This window comes from Malania oleifera, chromosome 10, assembly GCF_029873635.1.
Source record: "Malania oleifera isolate guangnan ecotype guangnan chromosome 10, ASM2987363v1, whole genome shotgun sequence".
Classification (NCBI taxonomy): domain Eukaryota; kingdom Viridiplantae; phylum Streptophyta; class Magnoliopsida; order Santalales; family Ximeniaceae; genus Malania; species Malania oleifera.
The window spans coordinates 53,733,040-53,744,623 of NC_080426.1; the positions used below are offsets into that span (position 1 = coordinate 53,733,040).

The 11,584-nt window shown below is 37.5% G+C and overlaps 1 protein-coding gene across 1 annotated transcript; it reads left to right on the forward strand.

The window, feature by feature from the left end:
- The first annotated feature begins 261 nt into the window (after nucleotides 1-261).
- Nucleotides 262-11,346, forward strand: LOC131165895 (protein ENHANCED DISEASE RESISTANCE 4-like). Its single transcript, XM_058124046.1, has 5 exons — nucleotides 262-1,242; nucleotides 1,611-3,894; nucleotides 4,775-4,835; nucleotides 4,930-5,153; nucleotides 10,912-11,346. Exons 1-5 carry the CDS (start codon nucleotides 1,131-1,133, stop codon nucleotides 10,964-10,966), a joined length of 2,736 nt encoding a protein of 911 aa, XP_057980029.1. The 5' UTR covers nucleotides 262-1,130; the 3' UTR covers nucleotides 10,967-11,346.
- The last annotated feature ends 238 nt before the right edge of the window (nucleotides 11,347-11,584 follow it).

Below are 11,584 nucleotides of genomic sequence, written 5' to 3' on the forward strand. Positions count from 1 at the left end.
TTAACATAATCTACTTTCCTTCTTAACTTCTCAATTTGTATATATAATATGTAAGCATAATTAAATGAAGCTAACTTATTAGAGAGAGAGAGAGAGAGAGAGGGAGGGAGGTGGTGGTGGGTACCACGTTGGAAAGACTTTTCAGAGATGGTAGCATGGGGGGACGTGAGAGAATACGCGGGTTTCCCTTTCGCTGCTTTTCACGACGCCCAAATCTATTCTTATATTTTCTCCGTCAGACTGACAACTGCTCCTCCTAATAAAGCTAAAGGAGAAAGAAGGAAGAAGCATAACTCGTTGAAAAGTCCAAGTTCCCCCAGCGAGACGTCTTCAAAACTCCATCTCTCCACTCTCTCTTTTACTTTGGGCACTCACTCCCCTTCTTTGCGCTGGCACAACTAGGCGTGGCGACAGCGTTAATTGTCAACCCATTCATCGGTTTCTCATTGGATTTTATGCTGTGGAGGGATCTGGCAACCAGTAAATGACGTCGTTTAACGTCCTTTAGAACTTAATACATAAATAAAACAACGGTACTTTGTTCCCTTCTCGCCATACCACCGCAAAGTTTCTTCACCTGGTTGTATGACTTCGGCTGGCTCTTGGAAATCGAGTGAAGAACGACGTCGTTCAACCTTGGTTTACGTTTTTACAGGACAACGTTAATCAACGGTACCCTGCATTCTTTGTTTTTTCGCTTGATAGTATCATCTACTTCAATCCTTGAAAATCCATCTGTTAACTCGCAGTTTACTAAAGGTGCTTGCCTCTCTCTCTCTCTCTCTCTCTCTCTCTCTCTCTCTCTCGTATCTATCTCTTTTCTTCCTCTGATGCTTCAGAAATTTTCACCCCTTCTCTCCAAACAGAGGAATTTCATCGTTTCACAACATCAACCAGAGCCTGCCCATGTATATTTTCCCCTGTATATTTGTCTTTAGCTCCGATTTCATTTGATTTCCTTCCCACAAAAGTCCAGTTTTCTTACGTTTTAACCCGACTCTAATCCTCTTCAAAGGGATCAAACATTTTCTTTTCACAGCAGAACGATATTCCTGTTAAAACATTTCCTCGTCTTCAATATCCTACCGTAGCCATTATTGTTGTCTGTTCTTTCGACTTTTTTCTCGAAAATGGCGGAAGGCAAAGTTCGCCTTGTTCGTTGCCCCAAGTGCGAAAGGGTTCTTCCGGAACTTCCAGATTACTCCGTGTATCAGTGTGGTGGTTGCGGGGCTGTTCTTAGAGGTAAGTTTCTATTTTTATTTTTATGTATTTTTTGTTTCTTGGTATTGTTTTTTTTTTTTTTTTTTGCTTTACCATTTGTTTGGTTGCTGGGAAAATCGAGGAAAAGAAATGAAGAGGTCAACAATTTTGGGCTTCGTGTTTTTCGTTGTTTTGTTGCCTGAGCTGCTGGTTTGTTAATTGTAATAGGCTCAGCCGGGTGTCTTTAGGGGGTGGGAGTGCGGTGAGGTGTTTGTTTTCTTAAGTTTTAATAACTTCCAAAAGGTTCAGTTTTTTTTTTTAATTGTTTTTTCCCCTTAGCAAAGAAAAGATTGAGCGATAGTTTCTGGAGTTTGTGATCTTATCATCTTAACTGTTCTTTTGATTCACAGCGAAAGTTAGAAATTCTGAGGTGGATACTCTGTCGAATAAGTCTCATGAAGAAATTGCCGGGCAATTTATTGAGAAATTTCAAAACTTTCCAGACAAAGAAATAGTCAATCCGAATGATGCTGCTGATGAAAATGTTAAATTAACTGATGATTCTTTCAGAAGTGAGCAAAAGGTTTCTGAGAATGATGATGTTCAATATGCTGAGGAATGCAGAAACGCTTATAAGTTTACAGTTGATAAGTGGGTTGTTGAGAATGATTTTGATATGAATATGAGAAGAGGTGAACTTGGTAATTTAAAAATGGGGTCAGAATCTGGTGACTTAAAGTCCCAAGCAGAAAGTGTGATCAGGTCTCGAAGGCTGGGAGACACGGCTGATGGGAAAATTGGGGAAAGAGGTGGGATGGAAAGTTTTCAGAGAACCCTGAGAACTGATGTTGAAGGAGTGAGATTTTCTACTTCAAATTACCTGGATGAGGGACCATCAAATTCTTATTACAGTTATGGAGAGCCATTAAAGAACCTGGACAACCCCGGTGGCTCTAGTAGAGATGGGTACCTCCAACAAGATAGAGCTGAAATTCTAAGAAAGCTGGATGAGCTGAAGGATCAGCTTAGTAGGTCTTGTGATGTAGCAGACAAACCGAAGGATAAGGTTCCACAAAATGGGAGGATGGCTCATCATGATTCTTGTGGTGGTAGTAGTAATACTTGGTTTCCTGATGGTTCTTTGGGGTTGGATGGACCTTCAGTGCCGTTCTGTGTGCCTGATAAACATGTCACCGAGCCTCCTTATTTCACTCAGTGTCCTGAGTCCTATCCTTTCATGAATAGGCATGGCATGGCTATGCATGGCCTTTATCCTTCAGTGCATACTTCAAATAACATTCCAGTATATGGGGATCCATATGGATCTCAAATGCTCAAAACAGCTCCACCACAAGCACCATATCACTACCACCGACCATCTCATAGGTACTTTTCTGGACAGTATATGGATAATGATTTAGATCCATATGCACCATACTCACGTAATGCATTCTTACACCAGCCTTCTTGTTCGTGTTTCCATTGCTATGGCAAACATCGGGATGTACCAGGGCCAGTCCCACCGACCACTTTTGGCAATAAAAGGTTCGCAGATATTCCGAGCGATCCTAGGTTCTATCGTCATGAAAAACCCAGTGCATTTGGTCCACGGTTCTATAATCCTAGTAGTGCTAATCCTCCATTAAATTCTTGCAACCCACATATTAGATGGCCAAGTGACATCAACTCTGAAATGGGTGGTTTTGTTCACTGCCATCCTCACAGAGTGGTGGTACCCAATGCTGGACGGCGTTGTCATCCCGTGGCTGGTGGTGCTCCATTTATAACTTGTTGTAATTGCTTTGAACTGCTGCAACTGCCCAAGAAAGTACTGCTTCTAGAGAAGAATCAAGGGAAATTGCAGTGTGGAGCATGCTCGACAATAATTTCTTTTGCAATTGTCAACAAGAAATTTGTTGTTTCTCCCCATGCAGAAACACAAAAAGCTTCTTCTGAGGTTAATGAGCATTCTAATAATGCTGTGTTTAAAGCTGCTTCACATTCGCGTGGCCTTTTCAAACGTAGTGAAAATTTCTACTCTGATGATTCTGGCTATGATTTCCAGTCAATGGATAGGGAACCCATTTCATCATCAACCGGTCAAGGTTTTGGCTCGAGCAAGTCTCAAGATATGCAAAGCATTCATTCTTCATCCATCAGTACCTCTGAGGGTGAGGATTATGCTGATGGTTTGATTGCTCCAAGAGGCCCAACCAACACTGCTGAGCTGCCTGTGAAAGCCAATTCATCTCCACCACCTCCAGGTTCACCTCTTCAAGAACATTTTGATTATTCTTCTAATAATTATGCAGTCGGCCGTTTTGTTAAGGGAAACCTAAGCACGCGTTCAGATCAAGAGAAGGTGACACTGAGCAAGACGACCTCGCGACAAAATTCTGTGAAGGATATGTCCCTGGCAACTGAGATGGAAGTCCCATTCAATGAATACTTAAATACTGGGACTTCTCAAGATTCTGTGGATGTAAGTGGAGAAGAGGATAAGCAAAGGATCAATAGAGGAGGTGAGTCATTCTTTGCAGGCATAATCAAGAAGAGCTTTAGGGATTTATCTAGATCTAGTCAAACTGTTGAGGGCAGTAAAAGTAATGTTACAATAAATGGGCATCTTATACGAGATCGTGTGGTTAGGAAGGCTGAAAAGCTAGCTGGACCAATTCATCCTGGACAGTACTGGTAAGTTACATGCACTCACAAATAATTGGGTTTATTTCTTTTCATTAAGGCATGCATGCTTTAGATTTTATAAATATTTTCTGCATGGTGTCATTGCTGAGAGGATCCATGCAAGCTGATGTAGAGTGTAGAAAATAGTTGTCACACAATTGTGTTATTAGTAGTTCCTTGAAAGAACAATGATGGTTGATTTTGTTTTTTCCTGTAAATGGCTGCCATACTTTCTTTTGCACAGGTGGATTAACTTCCTGTTAAAAAATAAAAAGAAATTTACTGTTAATACCAATCACTTTTTGATTGTGGACTGAACCCAACCCAGTTGCTGACTATTGATTTCAAATCCATTAATAATATAAACATGTTAAATTAAATAAGTTACAATATAAATGGATATATCTTGGATCAGTCTTTCTACTACACTAGATTTAAATGAGTAATTCTCCATGCTTAGATTTTTGTATGCAAAACCCTGTAACTTTCAAATATGAAATGGCAGCTAATTGCACCATAAAAGTAATCTTCTAGCTTTTTTGTAATTTTTATACAATCAGATCAAATAAAATGTATACTAATAATCATAAATTCATAATTGAATACAAGACATCATTTATTGGAGCCAGTTGTATGTCTTTGTTGGATTGGATTATTTTCCTACTATCATATCAGGATCACATATGACTTGTTCTGACCTGAATTAACCACTCAGGAGGCCTACTCATATTCTTGTTCATGTCATATTTTGCAAAACAATGAAATTTCTTCATATGTATAAGAATAAATCCTTAAGTTAGAATTAAATGTGTTGGGGGAATGGGTTACTCACTTTCTCACTGTTTGAAGGTATTTATGATTTTGCCTTCTTCTATTTTATCTTAACCAGGTATGATTTCCAAGCTGGATTCTGGGGTGTGATGGGTGGACCTTGCCTTGGCATAATTCCTGTAAGATAACTAATTCTGATATGTGTATTGACACCTCTATTTTTTTATTACGTACCCTAATTACATTGATAAATAAATGTTATTTCTTCCATAGCCATTTATTGAAGAATTCAACTATCCCATGCCGGAAAATTGTGCTGGTGGAAACACTGGAGTTTTTGTCAATGGGAGAGAGCTTCACCAAAAAGATTTGGATTTGCTTTCTAGCAGAGGACTTCCCAGCGATAGAGATAGATCTTACATCATTGAGATTTCTGGGAAAGTCTTGGATGAGGACTCTGGTGAAGAGCTGGATAGCCTTGGCAAACTTGCTCCAACGTAAGTTCCAATCGTCTTATTGATGTTTCCTTAAACTTTTGCTGGTTAATATTTTAATTTCTTAAATTAGCAGTATAACTGTAAACTGCACGCACTTCTGTTTATTTTTATAATTTAGAACAGGTTATATAACTCTAGTGTGCATGTCTATCGGTTCGTATCTCCCATCCCCCTTTCCCTCCAACACATAGATGTGCATAAAATAACAAAAAAAAAAAAAAAAGAACAACAACAGCAACAACGATAACAACATACTAGTTTTCCTTTGAACTTACCACAATTTTATCCTTTTGTGCTCATTTTTCTGTTGCCCATGCTTTGTTGAGTACCAAATTTACCATCTCTAAAAAGTTTTGAATCCAATTTCTGACAGGCTATACTCAGATCATGCCCTTTTGTGTTAGGATCTGTGGGTCAAGACTGATTTTATAACTTTGCCAGTTCTGAGCTCCCTGGGCATGCCCAAGATCCTTGCTATTATCAATCCATTTGGACAATTCTCATCATATTATGCGATGTTGGATTTCTTTTGAGTTGTTATGTGGAAGTATTTGCAACATATTGGTTTTTAAGGCTAGTGTAATGATTGATTACCCTAGAACAAATCAATTAATCATTAGCCTATAAACTACATAATGGGTTAGATGGGCTTCTCAAATATTATTACTTATACTTGAAAACAATAGGCTAAATAACACCAGAAGTCCTTGAAGCTTCACTATGTTGCACTTCTTCCTCAAAATTTTAATTGTAACAATTTAATCCTTAAAGTTTCAATTTTAGCTTTGTTGGGATCCTACAAGTAAGACTTGAACTGGTCTCAATATGAAACCTTGTATCAAACTGTTGCACACTTAAATGACATATAATTCAATGAAACTTTAGGGATTGATAACCCAAAAAATATATGTTTAAATTTATCCATTATCTTTCAAAGAAATTTTAAATTAGAGCATATAATGTTAATAATACTTAGCATTCATACAAACAGCCGTATAATATAATAATGTCTTATTGCCTTGCCCTGCTTTTGGGTGGAAGAAGAATCTATCCTGCATTGCCTTCTAGCATCCCAAGGACCGGTGATTCATTATTTGTTTATTTATTTGTTTGTCTGTTTATTTCTTATTGCCTCTGTTTAAGATCAAGTTCAAGGGCATTAAATATTTTTTTTCCGAATAATGGCTTTGACCATTGGAGGTCTCTCTCTCTGTTTTTTATTTTTTTTTTGGTCTTTGTTTTTTTTTTTTTTGTTTTCATCATCATCTTCATCTTCTTCTTCTTCTTCTTTTTTTTGCACCGTTTGATAGAACTAATGGAATTCACATATTAAATGATATTCATTAGATGTATAGCTTTGTACTTTTAGTTTTTCAAAGTTTTAGATTAGAAGAATGGAGAGATCCCTTTTATATAGCATGGAAATCCTTTTAATGGACTGAAAAAGTCATCACATGCTGCTACATACATGCTACCCATATTGATATCAAAACAAATGCTATTTTACTGAATCTCTATCTTCATTTGTTTGTGTCTCGAAACATAAGTTAAAGTTATAGATTTTTTTTTAAAATTTTTTTAAATTTTTAAATTTTTATTTTTAAAGAAGGGCGGCACCTTCATTTATTTATTGATAACCCTCACTTTTGGCGAAGGAATACCGTGGTTACAAGACAATCAATGGGAGGAACAAAAGACAAAGTTATAAAGGCCTCCTCAAAAAACAATATCAACAACCCGCCAAAACAGGATTACAAGTCCAAGCAAAATAAAACAAAACAAAACCTACAAAACAAATCTCAAGCAACAAAACAAACAAAAGGTAAAGAACATAAAACATAAATCAAAACCAACAGGAAATCAGCTAAACATACCTCATATAAGCCGTTCTCATCTTCTCCAGTTTATACAACCCATTGATAACTCTAGGGAGTTGACTTCTATTTGTAAACAAACTATTCCTCCTCATAGCACCTTGACGAGCCAAGGCATTAGCCACTTTGTTCCCTTCTTTATACCAATGCTTTATTGAAAAGTCTACTCCCTCTAATAAACTGATCAACTGCTCCCAAAAATCCCACAAATACCACAAGGAGCACCTACTGGATCTTATCCAATTTACAACAATAATCGAATCACATTCAATATTAATACTAGTATGACGTAAATGTTTGTAAATCTTTATTTTCTCTAACACAGCTCTCAATTTAGCTTCATTATTTGAACAAGAACCAAAATATTTTGAAAAACCAAAAACAAAAAAACCTGTATGGTCTCTAAGGATGCCACCACCACCCTCTGGCCCTAGGTTCCCCAAGCTACTCCCATCCAAATTTAGTTTCAACCTCCCTTACTCCGGTTTTAGTCATTTCACACATTGCATAGTTTTAATCCTTTTATTTACAATTTGTACTTCCAGATTCTGCAATATCCGAAAATCAGCATCCTTTAACTGAGTCATTCCTGTCATATTCTTGTTCAAAACTCCCACCCAATACTTAATGGACAGCCACACATCTGTAGTACTCTCCAATTTCCCCTCCATTCGAGCCGCACATCTCCTTCTTCACAGCCTCCAAACTACTAAATAATAAATCAAACCCATCAATGATCTCATTTGAGAAAATCTGGAAGCCCTATTAAACCACATTTGGACTCTTTCTTTCCAACTTTGTTGTGGTCTCTAAGGATGCCACCACCACCCGCCGGCCCTGGGTTCTCCAAACTGCTCCCATCCAAATTTAGTTTCAATCTCCCTTGCCCCGGTTTTAGCCATCTCACACATTGCATAGTTTTAATCCGTTTATTTACAATTTGCACTTCCAGATTTTGCAATATCCAAAAATCAGCATTCTTTAACTGAGTCATTCCTGTCATATTCTTGCTCAAAACCCCTACCCAATATTTAATGAATAGCCACACATCTGTAGTACTCTACAATTTTCCCTCCATTTGAGCCACACATTTCCTTTTCCACAGCCTCTAAACTACTAAATAAGGAATCAAACCCATCAATGATCCTATTTGAGAAAATCTGGAAGTCCTATTAAACTACATTTGGACTCTTTCTTTCCAAGTTATAGATTTAAAATTATATAAAATTTAATATAATTCCCTCCAAATCCTTTTCAGTGGCCAAATCAGATCTTTCTTTCTTAATCTTCCTCTCCTGGTAGTCGAACCAGTTTTCACCTCTTCTAGCCCTTAAGACTCGTTAGGTCTAACAACTGAACTCATTGGTCTTAATCTGTCTTCAAACCCATCATTCCCTGCTCTCAGACTTCTATTAGTGGGAATGATGATTGCACCCATGTTCAGCTATCTATTATGTGTTCCCACCACATTCCTAACCGGTAGGGCCGTTCTCCTAATAGTCCTTAGAAATGTGTTTTTCTCATTCCCATATTTTACAACTTATCTAAATCTAAACAATTTTGAATTTAAAATAGAATTCTATACATCCAAACTATCATTAGAGAATTCATGTAGCACAAATGAAATAAATAGAATAATGATGACTTGTATGGCAAATAAAATCATGTTCCATGAAAAATAAATAGGATTAAGCCTAACAAATTAGAAATTAATATAAAAATAAAAATTGCCTAGGTCCAATGCATAAGGCAGTCATCAAGTGAAAGATATTCAGGATATATGTTCCCTTCAGCTGGACCTCAACAAGATATTTGGAACATTTTCAGGCGTTGTCAACTGCTTAACTGTGTGGGAGTTTAGATCTGTTCATACTGGCATTAGCTATATGTCATATTGATAATAAGAACATTTAGCTGATTCAATTTATTCTCTTTTTTATACTATTATTTTTGTTGGAACAGCTTATGATTTAGCTTGCAGTAATATATATATATTGGATCATAATGTAAATGTATTGACCAAAAGTATGTACAAATAAAGGCGTTACCCAATTAAGGGGGAAGGCACAAAGAAGCCTCGAGGCTCGAGCTAATACACCAAAACCCTGGGCATACCCAGGGCCACCAAGGCAATAACAAAACAACTCAAAATATAACACTCTTCAGACAACCGAGACCTTCAGACAGCTACAGCAAAACAAACAGAACAAAGTAAATTACAAACTGACATCATTCCTCCAATCTGCAAGGAGAGGAAACCTGTTGTAAACCACCCTGTAAGTATGAGCTTTGATAACTCTAATCATAGCTTTGGGAGAAGTCACCAGCCCTTCAAATTTTCTTCTATTCCAGAAATGCCATATGTAGTACACTGGCAGCAAAGCAGATTTTCTTAGCTACTACCTGCACACCGGTACCTCTTGATTCCTTATGAAGTCATTTTAATGAAGCTTTTATGGTTGTCATGAGTCTTGAAATTCCCAGCCACTTTCTCAGATAATTCCAAACAGGAACAGTGTTACTACATTTGAAAAATAAATGATCAGTTGTTTCATCTTCTGTTCTGCACATGGCACATTTCAGATCCTGACCTTCCATCAACAGCCTATCACATGTAAGGAGTTTGCCTTTACCCCTAAGCCAAAGAACAAAAGCATGCTTTGGCGTGCTTCCGCTTTTCCAAACCTCAGCAAACCAGGGAACCTTTCTGCCTTTGTTTCTCCAATGACTATATATTTTTGAGCAACAGAGTTTATCTTCCATCAGCCAGTGTCTGAATTTTCCTTCTGCTGCCTGATGACCCCTGTAGTCTTTAATCAACAGATTCTTAAGTCAACAATCTTTTTAAATAAGGGAGAGTCTTCATGTTTATAGGTGGCCTCCCAAATATCTTTACCCCTCAAGTAAAAATGATTGACCCACTTAGACCAGAGAGCATCTTTTTTTCTCATGAATATTCCAGAGAGTTTTCGAAAGGAGAGAGCTGTTCCAGGCATTAATGTCAAACACACCCAGCCCACCTTCTTCTTTAGGGAGGCAGGCATCCCACCCAATTCCATCCTCCAATATGGGACAATGGGACTTGTTATTGAGAGCTACAATTACATGGCTACAGCTGCTCTCAGGAGACTTCAATACGACATTGGAAGTTTTGCAAAAGGCCAACCTCCCAACAAACTATAAAATGCTCATTACCCCTCCACCCTTTTGGGTCTCAAATCTCAATGTCCCCACTTCCTCATGGGCCTGCGTATTTATGTGGTGTCAAGCAGCAAGTGGAAGAGTGAGTTTAATTGGCCTACCTACAGTAATTTGGTTCCGATGGACCATTTTTAATACAAAGCTTTGAAAGCTGGTTTTGAAACCGAACTGAACTAAACTGTTAAATGGTAAACCGAATTACAAAAGAACCGAGGGTTTTGGTTCAGTAATGGTTCTGCATTTTTGAGAACTAAGTGGTTTGGTTCGGTATCTATTATTGAGTAAAACCAAACTGAATACACCCCAATCCCCAAGAACACCAATTGTGTTGTATGTGGTGTTGGTATCCAAGCAATTACTTCTACAAACTTGTGATCTATTCTGTGCAAATTGAATTACTTCATTTCAAGCGCTTAGTTGTCATTGACCTGGCATACTTTGTTCTTTAAGTAGCAGGGGTTGTTTAAGAGCCTAGGGGATATGGAAAATTGCTCATTTCTTTTCATGGTTTCTTAAACTATTTTTTATATATGACAGTTGTGCAATGCTATTATTATAAGTGATGAACTTTTGCACCTGGTTGCTTCAGGAATTACTGGCTTATGATTTTACTTGATGCAAAATTGAAACTCTTAGGCACAATGATATCATATGAAATCCTTGCTAACTTGATAATTGAACAGAGTTGAGAAGGTAAAGCATGGATTTGGCATGAAGGCTCTAAGAGCACCTGCGTAAGCTTTGTTTTTCTAAGGTCACATGGTTTTAGCCATCGTCTGACGTGGAAGATCTGGAAGTTGAGCATGGTTTCTTCCCAAATATATTTTCAGAGGAAAATGGGATAAATTTTTCTTGCATTCTCAGAAAGAAAATATGATACAGCATTGGGTACATCCCCGCTTAGTGGGACTTAAAAAGGTTTGGTTGTAGTTGTGTTATTAGGCACATCCACAATGTCTTGAAGCTGCATTATCTGGAAATTGTGTTTGGTCAGTGTCTTGCACCTCTGCTTCGCCTGGCAATCGTGTTTGATGTATCAAAAGTAAATTGTAATGCACGATCAAGCAGAATTATAGCCATGTTTACATCTGTATATTTATGTAATCTGTTTCCATTAACTGTGTCTTACTGCTTGTTCTGTGATTATTTTGTTGGGTAGATAATTTTGAAGTTGCCCATCCCCATCTCTCATTCTGGTCATGAATATATACAATTCTATGATAACCAATTCACAAGACACAAAATCACATTTTATTGATGAACACTGAATGATTAATTAATGAATATGCCTTACTTTATGTTTGGGAGAGGTCTTACATTTGAATTTGTGCGGATTTGGATAAAATGTAATACAAA